The sequence below is a fragment of the Phascolarctos cinereus genome, unplaced genomic scaffold (genome assembly GCF_003287225.1).
Source record: "Phascolarctos cinereus isolate Bilbo 61053 unplaced genomic scaffold, phaCin_HiC Scaffold_9;HRSCAF=440, whole genome shotgun sequence".
NCBI lineage: Eukaryota > Metazoa > Chordata > Mammalia > Diprotodontia > Phascolarctidae > Phascolarctos > Phascolarctos cinereus.
The window spans coordinates 1,975,554-1,996,701 of NW_027556402.1; the positions used below are offsets into that span (position 1 = coordinate 1,975,554).

The 21,148-nt window shown below is 44.4% G+C and overlaps 1 protein-coding gene across 2 annotated transcripts in view; it reads left to right on the forward strand.

The window, feature by feature from the left end:
• Window positions 1–21,148, forward strand: part of MICU3 (mitochondrial calcium uptake 3) — an 85,341-nt gene that overhangs the window by 22,854 nt on the left and 41,339 nt on the right. For both annotated transcript variants that reach the window (XM_020976739.2, XM_078148577.1), the window contains exons 3-6: window positions 9,448–9,479; window positions 12,854–12,932; window positions 15,441–15,488; window positions 20,039–20,121. In XM_020976739.2, the coding sequence (XP_020832398.1) occupies window positions 9,448–9,479; window positions 12,854–12,932; window positions 15,441–15,488; window positions 20,039–20,121 (242 nt within the window). The remainder of the gene's footprint in view (window positions 1–9,447; window positions 9,480–12,853; window positions 12,933–15,440; window positions 15,489–20,038; window positions 20,122–21,148) is intronic.

The following is a 21,148-nucleotide window of genomic DNA, read 5'->3' on the forward strand; positions in this document are numbered from 1 at the left end:
GCTGTTCTCATCCCTGTTTTACAGATGAGGAAATTGAGGCAGACAGTGGTTAAGTGACTTGCCAAGGGCCATATAGCTAGTACAGAAATTTGTTCAAAAATATTTATAGCAGCTCTTTTTGTGGTGGCTAAGAATTGGAAATCGAGGGGATGCCCATCCATTGGGGAATAACTAAACAAGCTGTGGCATAGGATTGTAATGGAATGTTATCGTGCTATAAGAAATGATGAGCAGGCAGAGTTCAGAAAAACCTGGAAAGACTTGTATGGTCTGATGCAGAGTGAAGTGAGCAGAACCAGGAGAACGCTGTACATAGTAACAGCCGCATTGTGCGATGAAGAACTGTGAATGACAGCTCTTCTCAGCATTGCAATTATCCAAGATAATCCCACAGGACTCATGATGAAGCATGCTATCCACCTCCACAGAAGGAACTGACATGGATTGAATACAGACTGAAGCAGGCTAGTTTTCACTTCTTCCTTTCATTTTTTTTTCTTTATTCAAATCTTCTTGTACAAAATGACTAATATGGAAATGTTTTACATAATTGTACATATATAACATATCTGATTGCTTACTGTCTTGGGTGGGGAGGGAGGGATAGAATTTGGAACTCAAAACTTTAACTAAAAATGTTTTTTAAATTTTTTAAGAAGAAAAGAAAAGGGAGGGAAAGCCAAGTGTCGTCTGATGTATGGTCTTGATTTGGGGAGAGCAGATTTCACGGAGATCAATAAAAGGGTAGGATTCCATGAACCAAAAACGCATATGGGAAGTCATCACAAGCCAGAGAGGCCACAAGAATTCACTTCTGAAGACACGGAGAGAAGCACTTGTGAGGAAGACACAAAGGAGGAGCTGTTTGAAGAAACCAACCTCCATGCACTCCATACAACTCCTCCAGCCACTTAGATTTGTGAAAGACAGGCACAGAAGGTAGAAGCAACGGCAAGCAATGGAGAATGAACCAGAAGCACAGCCGGCACAAACGCCAAAGATGACCCAAAGTGTTCTTTTTGAAGGCTGCCTAGACTGGGGAAAGAGGAGATTGAAAGAAGGGCTCACACCACTGCTCAGGGTGGACAGAAGGATGACAGCAGATAACAGGCAGAGGGAAAGCTGCTCAGTTCATGTTTTATTTATATCTTCTCTGCCAAGGAGAATGATCTCTGGACTGGGAAGAATAGAGTAGAAATAGATCATGGGTAATTGATGCCCAAGATAAGTAGGGATGTAGTAGGAGGGCACCCAACTGCCTTTGATGAGTCCAAGTCACCAGGTGCAGAACTGCATTGCAGGACACAGAGATAACTACCCAGAAGGTGTGATTGCTGAGCTGATGAAGCAGCTAACAAAAAAGAGGAAAAATACTCAAAGATTGGAAAAGCGTAAATGCTCCAATGTTTTTAGAAGTGAAAAGGGAGGCTGAGATCAGAATCTGTAAGTTGCCAGTCATAGAACTTGGCTTCAATTCCTGGCAGAAGTCTAGACTGTATTATTTCATGGATGGCCCCAATTGGTCTAGAAGAGAAGGCAGAACCCAATAAACAGCCTGCTTCCTGCAGGCCAGACCCTGAAAGACCAGCCTCCTTTCCCTTTTTGACAGTTACCAGACAGGTCTATCTACCTACATGTAGCAAATCATTTGACAACCATACCCTTCCTGTGCACCTATTAGAAAGCTGTAGGCTAGATAACCATTATGTGTAGATGGACTTGGAAGTGGTTGAGTAGTTGTCCCCATAGAGTAATCATTAAAAATTCCATGTTCCCCTGAAGGTCCCTTGTGGAGTGCCCCTGGATCTGTGCATGCACAGCCTTGAGCCTGATTTCCATCAGTCACCTGGAGAAAGGCATAGATGGTCTACTCTTGAATGTATAGATGGCACAGAACCTCATGAGATAGCTAGCTAATACATTGAGCACCATTGTCAGAAGTCTCGTCAGGTTGATTTATTAGGCATAAATGCATAGTTTCACACTTGGGTTCAATACAGCAACCTCACAAGTGCAGTATGAGAAAGCATGACCAAATGGCAGTCTTTTTTTTTTCAGGCAAATGGGGTTAAGTGACTTGTCCAGGGTCACACAGCTAGTGTCAAGTATCTGAGGCCAGATTTGAACTCAGGTCCTCCTGACTCCAGGGCCAGTGCTCTATCCACTTCACCACTTAGCTGCCCAGACCAAATGTCAGTCTTTGAAGGACAGTGGGGATGTTAGTGAAGTTCAACATCGTCTTCCTCCATAGTGGTCAGCTACAACTCCCAACTCCCCAGCAATCGTGTCAAATGGACCTGCAGTTGGCATTTATCTTGGCACCACTTACTCCCATGTGGGAGTCTTCCAATATGCGAAAGTGGAGATCATTGCTAATGACCAAGGAAACAGGACCGCCCCAAGCTACGTCGCCTTCACCGACACAGGACATTTAATGAGTGATGCTGCAATGAATCAAGCTGCAATGACCCCCACCAACATGGTTTTTGATGCCAAATCTCTGATTGGTTGCAGATCTGATGATGCAGTTGTACAGTCAGACATGAAGCACTGGCCTTTCGTGGTGGTAAATGACACAGGCAGGTCTAAGGTCCAAGTGGAGTACAAAGGGGAGACCAAAAGTTTCTATTCAGAAGAAGTATCTTCTGTGGTCTTGACCAAGATGAAAGAAATTGTTGAAGCTTACCTTGGGAAGACTGTCACAAATGCTGTGGTCACAGTAACAGCCTATTTCAACAATTCCCAATATCAGGCCAGCAAAGATGCTAGAATCATTGTTGGTCTCAAGTGCTCCGAATCATCAGTGAGCCAACTGCTGCTGCTGTCGCTTATGGCTTGGACAGAATGTTGCTCTGAGAGAAATATGTTTATCTTTGACCTTGGAGGTGGTACTTTTGACATCTCCATCCTTACTGCTGAAGATGGCATCTTTGAGGTCAAATCTACAGCTGGGGACACCCGCTCAGGTGGGGAGGACTTTGACAACTGAATGGTCAACCATTTCATGGCTGAGCTCAAGTGAAAGCACAAGCAGGCCATCAGTGAGAACAAGAGGGCTGTTGACCATCTGTGTACTGCTTGTGAACATGCAAAGCATGTTCATTCTTCTAGTACCCAGGCCAGTATTGAGACTGACTCCCTCTATGAAGGTATTGACTTCTATATGGTAATCATCCGAGCCCATTTCAAAGAGCTGAATGCTCATCTCTTTTGTGGCGCACTGGCCCCTGTGGGAAAGGCCTTGAGAGATGCCAAGCTAGGTAACTCACAGATTTATGGCATCGTCCTGGTGGGTGATTCCACTCACATCCTCAAAATCCAGAAGCTTCTGCAAGACTTCTTCCATGGCAAGGAACTCAACGAGAACGTCCATCCTGCCGAGGCTGCTGCCTGTGGCGCGGCTGTCCAGGCTGCCATTTTGTCTGAAGATAAATCTGAGAATGCACAGGATTTACTGCTTTTGGGTGTCCCTCTTCTTTCCCTCAAAACTGAAACTGCTGGTGGAGTTATGATAGTTCTAATCCAATGTAATCCCACTATCCCTCTCAAGCAGACACAGACCTTTGCCATCTATTCAGACAACTGTCCTGAGGTGCTGATTCAGGTTTGTGAAGGCGAGAGAGCAAGGACAAAGGACAACAACCTGCATGGCAAGTTTGAGCTCACCAGAATCGCCCCAGCACCAAGGGGTGGTCCTCGGATTGAAGTAACACTTGACATTGATGCGAATGGCGTCCTCATTGTTTCTGCTGTGGAGAAGAACACAGGCAAGGAGAACAAGACTGTCATCACTGATGACAAAGGTCATCTGAGCAAAGAAGACATTGAGTGTATGGTCCAGGGGAAATACAAGGATGACGATGAGAAGCAGAGAGACAAGGTGTCTTCCAAGAATTCTCTTGAATCATGTTTTCAACACAAAGGCTACACTGAGGATGAAAAACTAACTGCAAGGCAGAATTGGTGATGAAGACAAACAGAAGATCCTTGACAAATGTAATGAAATATTCAGCTGGCTGGATAAGAACCAGGCTGCTGAGAATGAAGAATCTGAGCATCAGCAAAAAGAATTGGAGAAGGTCTGCAAACCCATCATTACTAAGCTGTACCAGAGTGCAGGGGGCATGCCAAGAGGCATGCCTGGTGGATTCCTACGGGGTGGAACAGCCCCATCTGGAGGTGCTTCTTCTGGACCCACCATTGAAGAGGTCGACAAAGCACACCAGAAGAAAGAGCATTCCACACAGCTTTCCAAAAATTGAAGGACTCAAATTTGTAGCCAAGGCAATAGAGGTTTCAAAGTAACATTTAAGCTACCATGTAAATCTGGGCATTCTAACTACTTGAATGTATGCAGAAGGAGAAGAAGTGGACAACATTGCACTTTATCAGTACTGTAAACAAATGGAAATGCAATTCTTGTCATGGAGAATAAAATCTATTTAAAATTTGTACCATAAAAAAAAATCATCAGGAGTGAATAATTTGCTGTAGTAGCCAAAACAGCTCACCAGATCTTCAGCTCTGCTAATCAGTGCCGAATGTTCTGGTTTGGGAGGTATCTGTCCTGCCTTGTTCCACCCATCATGGATGACCGCTCTGTTCCACTCCCATGGCCCTTCTGGCAGTATTAGCAAACTGGACACACCAGAGGAGAACGGCCAAGATGGGCAGGGGCCCAGGAGCTCATGCTGCATGAGGTTAGTTGGAGGAAATGGCGGAGTGTAGCCTGGAGCAAGGAAAATTTAGTGAGGATATGACAGATATCTTCAAGTGTTTGACCAGCTGTCAGATGGGAGAGGGGTTAGCTTGTTCTGCTCTGCCCCAGAGACCAGACCTGAAAGTGACAAGTAGGATTTGGAAAGGGGTCAAGCTGGGCTGGGAGGGAGGGAAAGTCCTAAATAACAGAGCTCCTCTGAGAAGGTGCTAAGAGGAGAAAAGCAGCTGACACAAGCCAAAACTTCCTGACAATTACACACTTCCCAGTTTCTGATCTCTCCGTTCAAGAGGAGAAGGGGCTCCCCCCCGCCCCAACAGCCCTTCCCCTTGCCGTTCAACAGAGAATTAAGATCAATCCAAAAACCTAAGCCAACATAAAAGGAACATGTAAAAGCCTGAGAAGAGAGGAGACCGAAAGGGAGGGGCGGTGGCATTTTCAAGTTGAGTAAAGAATGCTTTTATTTTCAGTTTTGTGGATCATACACATACAATTGTCTTTCAAATATTTGGGTTTCAAATGGTCATTTTGTATTTTCTCTAAATTTAGGGACCATTTTTATGATGAAAATCACTGAAAAATACAACTTAATGTGATGGAAATGTGTCTAACGGGACCCTAGGCACTGAATATTGAAACTGGAGGTATATTCCTATTGCCCATTTATACCTTTCTTAGAAAAGTTCTTAGGAAACTTTCCTTTTCTACCTTTATTAAATACAGAGTGAATTCCTCTTTAAATAGCAAATGCTTGTTATTGCATTATCATTTTAGGCTTACATGACACTGAATGGGAAAGAAGGAAAGCCCATGGTGCTGCATTCTGAAATTATGGTAAGAAAGGCACATCAGAAGAATTTCCAAAGTCATGAGGAAATGAGACCTTGCTTTGAAGAGCGTTCATAATGGCTCTTTATTCTTAACAGAAAAAGTTCATCGTATTGGGCATGGTGACCTGTTTGGCAGAACTGATGTCTTCTGTGAATAATTTATCCTGCAGATCTTGTCAATCCTACAGAACTGGAGAGTACTCACTTCCATGTTGGATAAATAGCCACTGAGCATCGCATTAGAGCCTACTAGAAATGCCATCGTTTTAATAATTTCATTTCAACTTTCCTTACAAAATCAGCAGGATTATAAAGTACTGCTCATTTAGGAGAGAGTGGCTTCATTAAAGTGGGCTTACCGCACTTTTTTGCCCAGTGGTTAGGAAAGTCATTCATGAACGTGATGTTTCCATCAGCACAGTGTGTTTGCAGAGGCTCCCCAAGCCACTTAGAGCAAGGAAGAAGTTTGCAGCTATGTAGCAATGTAAAAAAGAAGCTGTCATTCATTTTAACACAAAAATCTACAAATACTTGACCTTTCTGACATATAAACATTTACAACGTTACAGAAATATTCCTTTTTTTGTCCATATACATTAATGTTGATTGTGTGTGTTTCTTTTACATCTAGAGTGAACAGTTAAGCAGCAAAGAATATATATCTTTTAGATTGTGAAGTATATATATATATATATATATATATATATATATATAATATAGGTTATACATATGTATATAAACATGAAGTATATGAAGTATACAGATATAGCCGTGTCTATATAGAATACTTGGGCAGCTAAGTGGTATGGTGGATAGAGTGCCAGGCCTGGGGTCAGGAAGACTCAACTACCTGAGTTCAAATCTAGCCTCAGACACCTTACTAGCTATGTGGCCCTAGGCAAGTCACTTCACCCTGTTTCCTCAGTTTCCTTATCTGTAAAATGAGAAGGAAATGGCAAACCACTCCAGTATCTTAACAGCAAATCACTCCAGTGTCTTTGCCAAGAAAACCCCAAATGGGGTCATGAAGAAGCAGACGCAACTGTAAACAACTGAACAACTATATAGAATACTTAATATTTTATGGCCATTGTAGTGTAATGGAAAATGACCTTCTCTTCCGTAATACAAGATTAAGAAAGCAGTTTTGGCTAGTGATGAGCTGATGTAAAGACTACATATTAGCATGGAAAGGGCGTCAGGTGCAGGAGTAGCCAACTCTGGATGTTCAGCTTTTTCTCAGTCATGGCATATGGTTGGGAGAAGCATGTGGAGCGTGGAGCCTAACCCCAAGAACCAGAGCCTCAGTACAAGAGGAATCTTTGTTCTAAAACTAGCCACAAAGCCTCACCCACTCCTGCCCCCAAACCCCATGCCCTGTGGGAGCCTTATCAACATCAATCCTCTTCCTTAGAAAGCCATTCCAATATTCTCTGACCAGAGATGAAGGGTGGAGGGTACATTCAGGGAGGACCAACACCACTGGTGGGAGGGCTCTTTCCACTGTGGGTGTCCACCTCATTCAGCCAGCTCTTACCTGTGGCTTCAAGAAGATGTGGCAGGCTCAGCAGCCACACCCAGGACACTTTTTCATCAGATGGGCTAAATCAGATTGAGGGTAACCCAGGGCTCAAAACATCCTTCAGAGAGTTGGGGGGGGCGGGGTGTACTCCAAGCACATGAAGATTTCCCCTAGTGGAATGGGCGGATGAGAACAATTTGTTCCAGCGGCAGCTGAAACAGGAGCTATGGAGTGCTTAGAACTTGGTTAGGCATTGAAGACACCGAGGTCATCCACCACATCCCTGGCCATCCCCAGTCATCTTGACTTTGTCTTGTCATTGGACTCCAATGATTCTGGAAAAGTGAGTGAGGCCAACAGCTTCACCCAACTCCACCTCACTTCAATCCAACTTATGTGCAAATCCAAAGACATCAGCCATACCATTTTCCGATTTTTACCGACCTCAAAGAGGCAAGTGATGAAACAGCAGCCACAGACACACCAGGAGCTGTAGACACAACCCTGCACACAGGTGGCCCAGGCCAGAGAGTCATCTTCTCACTGTACTGAAGCAGCAGTGGGATTCAGCAGCCCCCTCGCTGTCTGAGCAGCCTTTTTAAGGACTGCACTGCTTACCTCCTGGTGGGAGGAAAGGGCTAGAAAAGGTGCCCCCAAAATTGTCTCCTTCACCCAACCCTGGCCTGCTCACCACACTAGGTAGGGATCCCACCCTGTAGTCAAAACACACACACAAAATACAAAAACTGTGCGAAATGTACATTTGCCTAAAAGACTTTTACAGAGAACAAGGCAAGTGCTTTACACGGTCAGAAGATGCGACACGAGGATGCTTTGGAATTGATTGTGTGACACGGGAGACACTGGCACAGGACGGCCAGTATGATGTGCCCTCCTCAGTGAAGGTACTGTGCTCTGTGAGCAAAGCAGAATTGCAGCAGCTCCACAGAATCATGTAATGTGAAAATTTAGAGCCATCTCCACTACAGTATTTGTGCCTGACCTCTGGTAGAGCCTCCAAGCTCGTACTGGTCTGATCAGCCATAGCCAGACACTCTGTACCTTGACTTGGGCATAATGATGTCATTTGGGTCCTCTGAGAATGAAGGCCAGCAACCAGTGGCAGGATGAAGTACAGAAGATGCGCTTGCATGCAGTGGTTCACTCAGAAGGATGCCAAAGCCTGAGCTGATGTCATCTACCCTGCTGGCTTTGCAGAGGTCCTCAGCATCAAGAAGACAGGCTAATGTTGCCATCAGGTCCAGGACACCAAGACTCCCTTTGCTGTTCCTTGCATCCCGTCGGAGTAGGTGAAGTCTGTATTGTGCAGCTTTGGAAGGATCTTTGTGAACACAAAAGGCATTGCCTCCCTCTCAATCTGGTGTGCCATGTTGCCTGTGTTGTATGTTTCCCACATCCACTCATCAGAGGGACTAAGACGGCTGGCATTCCGCCATAAGTAGCCCCTTGGGATGAACCTACGTCCAGGCCAGTCCTAGTATGGCAGTGAGCGAGGCTCCTCCTCTGCAGGGCCTCGGCACTGAGCTCCCACAGGCCCTGCTAAGCTGGAAGAACCCGCTGGCGTGTACGCCTGGATCTGTAATACAGACGAGGCTGCTGCTGCTGTTCTCAACGAGGACCTAGAACATCACGAGCTGAATCGAATCTAAGTGAGGCAGAGTTGCCAAAGTCCTCAGCCTCACACAGTCATCAAGTCCAGTGACAAGACAAAGGTCAAGACAACTGGCGATGGCCCAGGATGCAGTGGGCAGTGCTGAACCTGAATTCAACTCCCACCTCAGACATGTATTAGCTGTATGATTCTAGGCAAGTTATTTGACCTCTGCCTCAGTTTCCTTACCTGTAAAATGGAATAATAATAGCACTTACTTCACAGGGCTGTTGTGCAGACCAAATAAGATGTCTATAAAGTGCTTAGTCCAGTGCCTGGCACACAGAAGGCACTGTATGCATGCTAGCTATTAGCTTGGACCGAAAGCCCCGAGAGGATCTTAACTCTAAGAAGCCTTGGCCTGTTCTGGCGTTTCTTTACTTCCCTGTGGTGTGCATGGGTGCCAGAGCTGAGGCTGAGATAAAACTAAGGAAGAATACAATTGTCTAAAATGTGATTCCTCTTATATTGACATGCACTGGGGAGTCTTTACAATAGAGACAGTATAGATTTTTTTAAAAGCAACCCCTAAACTTGTGATTAAAAAAAAAGTGTTGTTCCTTGGTCAATGAGTTATGAGTGGATTGTAAAAGCAAAAGAAAGCATGTTATCAAAGCTCATGCTGGCTGTTATTGCCACACAGTTTGAATGAGCATCACCTTCTAAGTCCTTGGCATTCATGTCCTCATTTTTTGGTTCATTTTAGGTGTTAACCAGTGGAGATCACTTTCCAAACAGGTGAGAAGTGTCACTCAGACTTGGCCTGCTCGTGGTGGTGGGTGGGTGGGTGGGTTTCAGAATGAGCAAAAATAGTCCTCTTGATCAGAGATGTGTAAATACTCTGAAAATACTGGTCCCTGAAATGGACTGGGGACTTCCACACAGCCCAACCTCCCCTCCTCCCTCCTCCAGAGTTCTAGAACCTCTCTTCAGCCTGCAGGTGTCAGAGTTTGGTGGTGGTCCTGGAGAAGGAGGAGGTGGAAAGAGGAAGAAGAAAAAAGCATGCATTTTTTACCCAATCCATTCGAATGAGATCAATGCTTGTTACACCGTACCTGCTTCTCCCCGCAGACAGGGCTGAATATTCTCTTGACTTTAGCCACAGGTTGAAAAACAGTCTCAGTTGTGTGGAGTTGTTTGAACCCTGGCATGACATTCAGCACAAGGCATCCAGGGACAAAACTTTCCCCTAAAGGATAGCCAAGCCTCCCATACATGTGTCCATTCAGTACTCCAGTGTGTCTGTGATCACTTGGATTCCCTCCAGTGAATCAGATCAAAGCCCATCTATACTGTCTGTCCTGTCTCTGGGCTCCCAGTGTACTGAAGGCCCTCCTCAATTTCTCCTGACACACATTCACAAATCTGGATTTGGTTTAATTTAAGTTGTCAAAGGATCCATTCCTTTGTCCTGAGTGAGGAGCTCAGGGAAAGATGCAACTAAGTTACATGCATTCCCTTTAAAAAGCTCATGCCAAACTTGGAAGGGGGCAGGCATGCAAAGTGAGAGAGAGGAGGAAAGGAGGGAACAGAGAGAGACAGAGAGACAGAGAGAGACAGAGACAGAGTTACAATCATAATGCAGCTGTGGGTTCTGGCCATTAACCACACACACCTGCTGTGCCCTGAAGAAATGCAAGCCCCTTTCTAGTGAGCCCTGGTACCTCACAGTCTTTTGAGTGGCAAAAAACTGTCACAGCAACATAAACCTTTAATCAAACATTGTTGGCAAGTCAGGAATTCCCTGCACTAGAAGTAAGGAAGCTTTTCAGAGAAGCTTCCAAGGGACTTTTGGCCCCCTGGGACCTCAGGTTAAGTGAGATCAGCAGGTAACTAGACCCACACACAGGGTCTTTTTCAGTTCTGCATTCCAAGTAAGTCCAGGACCCCACCCCACCTTCAGGAAAGGGGTAAAGCCCTCCCCTACCTTCAACTAAATAGACACTGAGAAGCAGAATATAACTCACCCCCCCCTTAAGACCCTTAAACCTCAGGAATCAGGCAAACCCTGAAGTCTCTGAAGTCACAGTTGGATTCCAAAGCACCCAGTCATCTAGCTGTGCTTCCCAGATAACTAATATCTCTTTGGAGGTTACATAACTGTGTGGAATCCTGAGAGGCAAGTGCTCTATGGCTAGTGGCTGCTGGCAGTGATGCTGCTGCCATGGTCTTCGCCATGTAGAGGACATACCACCAACATATTTGATCACAGAGGAACCAGAGGGAGGTCTGCACAGCCAGCAAAACACTGACCAGGGCAGCAGTAATTGACAGTGGCATCATTAATATATTATGAGTAAATCCTCTGTGACCCTGTGAAGCCATGTGGTGTGCCAAGAGTACCCACTCAAACTATTTGGTCAATCAGTAAAACAGATGAGGTACACAGCATGCACAGTAGCAGAGCATTTGATAAGTGTCCCCAAACACCTCAGTTATAGGGGAAAGGCTGGGAAAAACTACTGGAAAAACTGTCCATCATTCTTCCAGAAATTAGGGATACATCAACACTTCAAGCCATGCACCAGATGAGCTCCAAAAGGCTATGTGCCCTACATACGGAAAGTCATATCATAAGCAAATTACAGAAACAAGGAAGGAACTGCCTTTTGGATTTATAGATAGGATCTCACATGATACAATGGACAATTTTGATTTAATGTTAGAAACAAATCTAAAATTAGAAGGCAAAAATCTTTGCTACAAGTTTCTCTGATAAAGATCTCACATCCAAAATATAGTTATATGCACACGCATATACATGTATATGTATGTGTGTGTGTGTGTGTGTGTGTGAAACTGATTCAGATTCATAAGAATAAGAGCCATTCCCCTATTGATAAATAGTCAATGTATGTAAACAGGCAGTTTCCAAAGGAAGAAACCCAAGCTATCAACAATCATACAAAAAATTCTCCAAATCACTAATAATTAGAGAAATGCAAATTAAATCAGCTTTAAGGTTTTATCTCACACCAGATGACAAAAGAGGAAAATGACGAATGTTGAAGGATCTGGGGAGAAACACATACACTGGTGCTTGAAGGCAGCCCTACTATAAACTAGCCCAGCCATTTTAGAAAGCATAATGGAGGCATGCCCAGAGAGTTACCAAACTCCACACATACCCTATCACCCACTGATACCACTACCAAAGAAATCAAAAAAAAAAAAGAAAGGGATCCATAGGTACGAACATATTTACAGCAGTTCTTCACTGGGTAGCCGAAAACTGGAAACTAAAGGCGTGTCCTATTGGGGAATGGCTAAACAAATTGTGGCAGCATGTAGTCGTGCTGAGATAAGAAAAGATGAAGAGCAAAGTGATCTGGACTAGGAGAACAATTTATACAATGGCAACACTGCAGAGAAAAGACACTTAGAAAGACAAAGAACTCTGATCAATGCAATGGTAAACCCCACGTCCGAGAGAACGCAGAGGAAATACTCGCCTCCTGATAAAGGGAGAGGGGAGAGAACTTCACATGCAGAAAGAGACAGATATCTTTGGACTTGGCTAATGTGGGAATTTGTTTTGCTGAACTGCATAGATATGTATTGAGAGCTTTATTTGGGGTTTGTTTATTTTTTTAAATTTGCTGGAGAAGTAGAGAACAGATTAATTTTAAATTACATTAATTTAAATTTTTTAATATTAATAAAAAAAGAAACGATATGGTAGCATTGTCTGGCCAATCACCCATTTGTAAAATTGTCACCATGAAACTAACTGTCCCATAGGTGCCGTTTCTTCTAAATTGTGATTTCTCAGAATTCAGTAACCATCAAAGAGGAGTGTCTCTGTATTGACTTACTTAGTGTCACAACGTTTCAGTTTGTGGATGTAGATGAGACTCTTGCTTCACTCCCTTGTTAGTGGCCAGAAGAGAATAATAAAAAAAAAAATTGGGAAAGACTTTCTAAGAAAAGACGTGTGTGTGTGTGTGTGTGTGTGTGTGTATGTGTGTGTGTGTGTGTGTGTGTGTGTGTGTTTAAATTCCATCTTTGTAAGTCAGAACATTTGTACATAGTTATTTAAATAACCAGTTGTCCTATTTGGTGAATTGGATTTTTTTTTTTGCCTCATGCTCAATAATTAAAATATTTTGTAGGAATTAAATGAAATGCTTAAAGAAACACCACCAGCTTGGAAAGGATCATCGAAACTTTTTCGAAATCTTAAGGAAAAAGGTAAATTAACTGATAATTGATGATCCTTATTACTTTACTACTTTGGCTTTTCTATCACACTGTTTTACATTGACAGACTTTAGGAATATTTCTCTAAAAGCAGCTCAGCTTTATTCTTCAAGGGGCCAGAAACATCAAGACCAAGTTTTCTCCACAGAAAACATCATCTGATAATGAATCACTTGTGCAACTTGCCCAAAACCTGTGTCCTTCCTTCCGTGCGGTTTCACAATGCAGAATGGAAGTTTTCTCCAGGAACGTGGAAATGTGCCATGATAAAGTCATTCTCTCCAGACTCCATCCCCTTTGTTGTCCTTCCAGCAGAACACAACAATTTGCGGCTTGCTATCCTCTTTAATTTAATCCTTTTTATTGAGGGCTTTGGGTTTACACCCGTCTTTCAGCTCTCTGTCGCCATTTTCCCTTGCAACAAGGAAATGCTGTTAAGCTGGACCCCAGTCCCTGTCCTACAGAGAGGGTCAGGCCTCTGCCTGCCCTAGCCTCGAACTCCAGGCCTGCATCAGCCTCCCGCCCACGTTGGCCTCCTCTCACTGACCTTGCCACATACATTTTGTATCCTGACTCCTGGCTCTGCTGATCGCCTCTGCCCCAGCTCAGACAGATCTTGCCATGGGAAATGACTTTTTAGAGGAAATGTTTTAAGTAGAGCCCATTCCCATAGGGTCTCTATTCAGGTGTGTTCAGCTCTTTGTGATCCACATGTGTTCTTGTGACGGAGGTGGAGTATTTAGGCTCTCAAAGCAAACCTTGTCAGAATTTCTCCTACACGAGCTCTTCCACAGGGCTCTGCACCACATGTGCTCCACATTCCTTGTCCAGGAAATGAACGTAACAATACTCTGTCTTCCTAACTCATAGAGTGATAAAGGATCGTTCTACTTGCGACAGACTGTCTCCATTTTCTCCAGCCTTGGAAGCTTGGAAGGCATCTGGTACTCCAGGGTATTCTTGAGTAGTTGGTGTTTTTTCCTTTCTATCTGTCCCTGAATATCTCATGGCAAACCTTTTTTTTCTTAGAGTAAAATTGGGACTGCCCTCCAGGGTCCCGAACGTATGTATCTTATGCTTCCTCTGCACCCTCCTTGTATATGAACCTGGCTGAGTTTGCACAAGTGCCTGCCCTCTTGGGCTCAATAAGTGCCCCTAGATTTTCTTTCATCATTATTGGGGGCTCTTTAGGCAACAAACAGATGACATGATATGGACCAGTTCTTGAGCCTCTGTTCTAAATAGCCCCCAGGCAAAGGGGATCGAGCTCTCGTGCCCCAAGCTTGGCCAACCACCTACCCATTTTCTTCTTTCTTTCCCACATTGCAGTCCATTTTTGCCTTTCTTCTTCTCTGAATGATCCTTGTGGCCTTCTCAGTGCACAGTGGCTATCCCAGAACCCTTCTCCCAGATCAGCCAAGCAGAACTACCTGCCATGAGGTCACAATGTTTTCATCCAAATGAGAGAAGAGAAGGCCTTCAAGGCCTTTGGGGGAGCTACCTTCCCAAGCTCATTGTTCCTCAGCATTGCTTTAGTTCTCCACAAAAAGGGTAGCTCTGAAGACTGATGGATGATGTCATGAGGCTTGACACCCCTTTGTCAAATATCTGAGCCCAGGTAAGAGAGAGAAAGGCTCCCTTCAGGTTCTGGTTTCTCAATCTTAACTCTCCCATCCAGCCGCCTGTCCCGGTTTTGTCTGGAGCAGCCCTGAAGCAAGAACCTGGCCATAGGCTGATGCTTCTAAACTGCTTGGAAAGCTTCTCTTTACTAGGGCACAGAAAGTGCAGGGGCCCTTGCTCAGATGTGGCAAACATTTCTACTTGAACCCACACACACACACACTTTTTTAGAAGACTGTACTTAAGAGCCATTTCTCCTTCCCAAGGAATACCAAACCATGGCTTGGACGCATGAAGGAGACCTGGAGAGGGATGGCTGCAGGCTGAAACCTATCCTTTTTCTGAAGCCCAACAGAAATCACATTCCTGAGCAACATGCCTAGCATGTCAGTAGTCCACTCCTGCCTTACTGAGTGGCTGAGCACAGCTAAGCAGTGTCTCAGAAAATTGGGTTCTCCATCATCTCTGCTGATTTTGTTTTAATAATTATACATTGATGGCCATTCACAAAAGCGATTTTAACAAGAGGCTAAGGGAAATGGGATAATTCTTCCCTTTTTCTGATCTTTGGGAGAGCATTAATAAGTTAGTAAATGAATAATGGTTAATAGTATGAGCAGTACCCATAATATGCCTTTCCATTTGTGTTAATAAGCATTAAGAAGAATTTGTTATAGCTTTACCTAAGAGTCTATGAAAATAAGAGATTAGAATCCTTGTGGCTGTGGTTAAGTTTCATGAAGTAGCATCTTCTAATCTAACCTAAGATTTTATACCTGCTACAGAATTGTCATCTCTCTTTGTATGTTGGTACATAAAAGATAGAGTAAATGTGTTTATCTTCTATGAATCAGAGCTGATGATTGTTTCTCTTCCTAGGTGTGATTTCTTACACAGAGTACCTGTTTCTTTTATGTATTCTAACAAGTAAGTATATTCATTACAATCTATTATTTTGCTAGTGTGAAAATTTCATGTCAATGACAGCCGGATTCTGGGGGGACGGGGGGGGGGGTAGGACAGTGTAGATGTAAGATTCCAAACAGCATTGGGCATCTGCCTTGTGTTGTGGTAGAATTCAGATCTCAAAGCACAGGGTCCAGACCACTAAGGGTCATCCTTGGAGGAAGCCATGGGAGGAGCCCACAAGTTCACATACAGCATCACAGGTATTTGTATACATGTCTTCTAGGGTGTGGGAACCCTCTTGTGTCCTCTTTGTCTTTGAATCTACAACAATGACACCCACTTTGTGGAAACTCAGAAATATGCATTCTAGAACTAGCAAGCATTTATTAAGTGCCACTGTGTACTCAGCACTGTACTTAGTGCTAAGGATACCAAGGAAGTTGAAAGGCAGTCCCTGCCCTCAGACCTAATGAAGGAGACAATGATCAGGGAGCTGTGTAGAAACAGGATAAAGTGGAAAGGCTGGGCAGGGAAGGCACGAGGAGGCTCTCAGGAGGGCGAGACTGCCTTGCCCTGCAGCATCTATGCCAGTTATTGCCTCTTGGATGGGATCTGACAGATGCCATTTGTTGTGAGTGGCCTGACATGGAGGTGCCAGAGTACTATGCTTGGCTTTGTTTTAAACATTGATGGTATGAGAGCATGAGAAGCCTTAGTGGATAAGAGGTTGGAAGAATAGTGAGTTAATGTAAAACCGGCTCACCTACCATCATTCTAGGATGGACAGTGGCCATGGCAGTGGAAGTACAATGGGGGTACCATTAAGAGAATGAGAGGGAAGGGTGCTAAGGGAGGGGGGTGCAGAGCCTTCAAAGGTTTTAATGATTTTGAGGAATGGGTCTTGCCTCTCTCTGTGCAGATCACAGACCTGCTGCAACTTAACAAGTTATTGTGATCTGTTAGGCCCTCTGAGCCCCCTAAAACTGAGCCTTGCCAAATAGCCTGGCATCAGCCCAGGACCACATCAAGGGGAGCCCCTGGAGAGAGGTGCGAGTAGAATTTGCTTTAGGGCACACAGAGGAATCAGGGGAATAGAATGCCTACAGTTGGAGTAGCCCAACCTAGGAGAACCACATCCACCCAGGTAAGGAAGACCAGATAGATGCCAGGTGGGGGGGTAAGTAATCAAGCTACAAGCAGCAGGAGCTATGAGCACCAGCACGGTGGAATGGCCCCAAAGGGGCTGTGTTCAAATCCCAACTCTGCTGCTTACAACCTGGGGTCCTGGGACGAGTGATTTAGCCTTTATTTCTTCCTCTGTAAAATGAAAGGACTTGACTAGCTGAGGCCCCTTCCAGCACCTTGCCTAAGGTCATTTTTGGACCAGTCATGTAGCCATGGTGGCCAAACAAGAAAGAACACTATGACTGGGCACAGACTGTCCCATGAGGCAGTCGGGGGGCATTGTTGTACCCATGTGGATTGTGTAGCAGTAACCTTCCATGCTTCCTGAACCTTGTGGTGCTCTAGAAATGTGAGTCTTTAATGCATATTAACACTGGGCTCCTCCAGCTACCGTCTGTTGTTCTGTGTTACTTTTATTCTCTCCACTGCTAAATAAAAGACACTGACTTTCTTTCCCATTGTATTTGCAAATCTTCCTTACCAGATTTAGCGCTGGACCTAGGAGACAGCACACACATGCCTGCAACAACAGGACAGTCTTTCTTTCTGTCTTGAACCCTCATGAAGTTTAGTGAGCTTGTCTTAATGGGCCTGCTCTTAAACAAGGTCCTGGGAGTTGTAAGAGTTGCCAGTGCAGATTTAGACAGTGGAGGGTGGGGAAGGGGGCCTGGGACCTTTCCCATTGCCAGGCTCAAGGGGTTCACAACACGTAATGACAAAGGGATGAGGTCCCCTTTGTAAATACAGTTGTCTTAGAAGGCATTCAGGCTGACTTCTTTGAAGGATGACCTCAGGCTTTCTTTTTTAAAGGCTAAGACTAATCATCCAGCCTCTTTCAGCTTCTTGGCTGGTCATTCAGAGAAACTTGAAGGACTCTTGCCTAGGCTCTTTTTGGCTTAGGACTCCTAGCTGCTGGGACTTCTGAACCTTCCGGCACTTGGTGAGGTGGCTGCCTGGGCACACCATCAGTGTGTCCATCTTCCCTGAGGCTGGGGTGCATTAAAAGAATCCCAGCCTTAACAATTAACTGCCACATCTGACCTCAGCTGTTCCTTCCACACCTATTTGGCTCAACATTGCATTAGCTTTTTACAAATAATCGGGAGCCTAACAAATGGTCTTGAAGGCTGTCCTTCTTTCATAGGACATTTTTATAATAAAATCATTGAAGATTCTTCTGGTGACCATGTTACCACTAGTGCCTTCTTTTCCCTTTCGCTGGCTTTTTCTTTTACATCTGTTTTAACAAGGATAGGCAGCTAGATTCCTGGAGTTTAGACCTGTCTGTCTGAAGTCTGTGTCTCTGCCCCCTCAATCGGGCCTCAGATTTATGCCCCAACTTTTCAAACAAGATATCTTCTTCTGGATGACTATACCATATATATCATATACCATAGCAGATGAGGGAAGGAGAGAGAAATGCCTTCTTCTCCCTCTTCCTCCATGGGTGGAATGTGATAGAAACAGAGCAGCATTGAAATGTTCCTATGCTAAAAGGTGTGTGGGGTTAGAGCATTTAAGTGTGGCCAGTATAGACCCAAATCCTTCTAGCTTCTCCATACACAGCTCCTGGCCTGCACCTGCCGCAACTACTGATCTCTGTAGAGCTTAACTATTCAAAGCTTCCAGGGCATAGCCCATGCTCAGCCTAGCCAATTATGGTGCTCCTTCTGATTCTCTTAGAGAAAGATGTTCACACTCCCCCCCTACTTATTAACATTTTAATACCTGTTGCCTCTGTTATTTGTTTTCTATGACTATGTAACCTGAGGGGGAGGGGTAGCAAATCCCCTCCCCTTACACTTTTCTCCCATTATACTTTTCTTCTCCAGGCTTAACTTTTGAAATTCCTAAAGTGTAGGTGTGACCACATCATCCCCAGTTCAAGAAGTTTCATCGGCTCCCCTCTGCCTCTAAGATAAAATACAAATACATCTGGCATTTCAAACTCTTTATATATTTATATCTGGTCATATCTGTTTCATTTTGGGTAGAATGAGCTCTAGTCTGGCTGGGCCACTCACTATTTCCTGTACATGACATTATATCTCCTAAGCAGTCAGACAGGCAGATTCATCTGGGTAATGCCATAGATATAGTATTCCTATCTATGCATTTAAAATAGCTATGACATATATTTATGGTATTCCCCAAATTTAACATCATTTTAGTCTTTAGTGATTTTAAGCTATAATCACCATTACCTGATGTCCAATTCTTCTATACTATTTTACCCTGTAGTTATACAATTTCTGACAAAGAACTCTGTCACTGTATTGCATCCCATTCATTAGGAGAGGTATCACTGTTAATAGTATGTATGTGAGTGCATATAAGTGTGTGCACCTAGACCTATAAAATGGCAATTGGGGAAAATGATCTGTAAGACTCCTGATTTCACCATCTTGTTTTCCTGTAGTTCTCAGTTACTTTTCCCTTGGGAAAACATTTGCCAGTATGCTAAACAGAAAGGTAACATCCCTCCTGAGTTACTTTCCCAGCTCACACTCATACTTGTAGGTTGAGGACCAGAAAGGCGGCTAACACTTTAGGTTCTAAGTAACCCTGTAAATGGCTACTCCTGCTGTTGTAGCTTATGAGTCCCCACCAGTGTGCTTCTGATTAACAATCGGCCAATATACTATAATTAATTTTTAGCAAAGGTATTTCCTCAGATGACATGGCAAGAATAGTAATGAGAAAACATTCCCTCCTCAAACTCTGGGTATGCTTTCCAACAAACATAGACAACCATAGACCTAAATGGCAGTGGTGCAAATATGTAGCACACGTGTGTGCTGAAGGCACTCCCAGCTCCTGGTCTTGAAGTACACGGAAGGCCTTTCCCTCTCCCTAGAGTCCCCGTGCAGCTCCCCTCGACTGCTGTGCCTGCTCCTCTCCATAGCACCCCTCTCAGTTGGCAGAGTTCACGCGCCTAGAAGCTGCTTTTTCTCTCAGGAGACTGTGTCTCAGTACCTAGGCCTGCTCTCGCTTCTCTGCTAGGTACCGTGTTTCTTCCTGGTCTGGTCTAATAGCTTCCCTTCAAGGCTGTCAGTGGAGTAGCAAGAAGAGAGGAATTCCATTCTTTCCCTCCACAGGAGTCTCTCCACAGGCTGCCAGTATCTCCAAGTCTCCATTTCACACCTCATTAACACGTTGTGATTCATCCTAGGTCTTCTGGCATTGGGAGGAGGGGGTCTGGGAACCCATCCCTCAGAGAAACAGATGCATAAAATTCATGGGGTGCAGTGACTGTGAGAGCTAACTGGTGGTTGCAAGTCTGTGTCCGTGGACAATGAGTGATTGCTCGTAACTGACATGCATTTTCTGGCTTACGATACATTGTGCTGATCTCATGGATCCCTTTTCTACTCTTTTGGCAGAGCCTCATGCAGGTTTTAAAATAGCTTTCAATATGTTTGATACTGATGGCAATGAGATGGTGGATAAAAAGGAGTTTTTGGTGGTATGTAAACTAGTATTGCCTTTGATCGTTGTTAAAGTAGTCCATTATTTCATTTCATGTTTGAATGCTATCCAGTACAATAGAACAGGAAGGAAATGGATGGAAATATGGGCTATCATTGGAAAGGTCTCAAATGTGTACAAAGTATGAAATGATTGCCCTGATTTTTCATGTTTGCTAATGTTTACAATGTGCTTGAACACTCTCCATCTGTGTGTGTTTCATCCCTGCACACATGCATGGCCATACCTTCACGTGCAAGCACGCACGTAATAATTCTTTAAGCCTTAGAGATAACGTTGCTATCTCTATGTACAGACTATGGCTGAGAAAGTTGAAATGCCATTTCTGGTTCACCCTGTGTGCATGAAGAGGCTGTCTTTGGTTCGCTGCCATAGCCTCTCAGTAAAGCCGATTGCTTTTAGCAGTTTTGCCTCATGCGTGATGCATGTTTGCAAAGTGGCTGCCCTCCCCTCTGACTGTGCATGCTGTTTTTGTCTCTCATGTTCCCTTCTGTCCCAAGCTGGGCTGTTCTTTAAGGCTATATTCTGTTGTGTCCTTGGGGCCTGCTGGCTCACTCCTGATGTCTCTCAGTCACAGGAGTCAGAGTATGTGCATATACTAAACCAGGAGATTTAGATCTGGAAAGGGCCTTAATGCAACCCCCTCATTTTACAGAAGAGGAAACTGAGGCCCAGAGAAGGGAGGTCATCCTGGTAACCCTTAGTGTTTGTTCTTGACAGCCCTTCCTCCTGGCTTCCTGTCCTGACCTCAGTTTGTGGGATTCTCTCGAGTGGCTTTTTCTTGGTCACCTTCACTGGCACTTGTCTTCCCCGCCACTGCCACCACCCCCTTCACTCTCCGCTGATTTATGAAAGCTGCCCAACTCGGCCACTCCTCCGACTTGAGTTACCATTTGTATGTACCTCTATGCACATGTCTCCCAGGCTGATAGAAGCCCCCATCTTGAATGAACTCCACTTTCTCTGAACCTGCTGGAAGGGCAAATCTTTGTCCAATTACAATT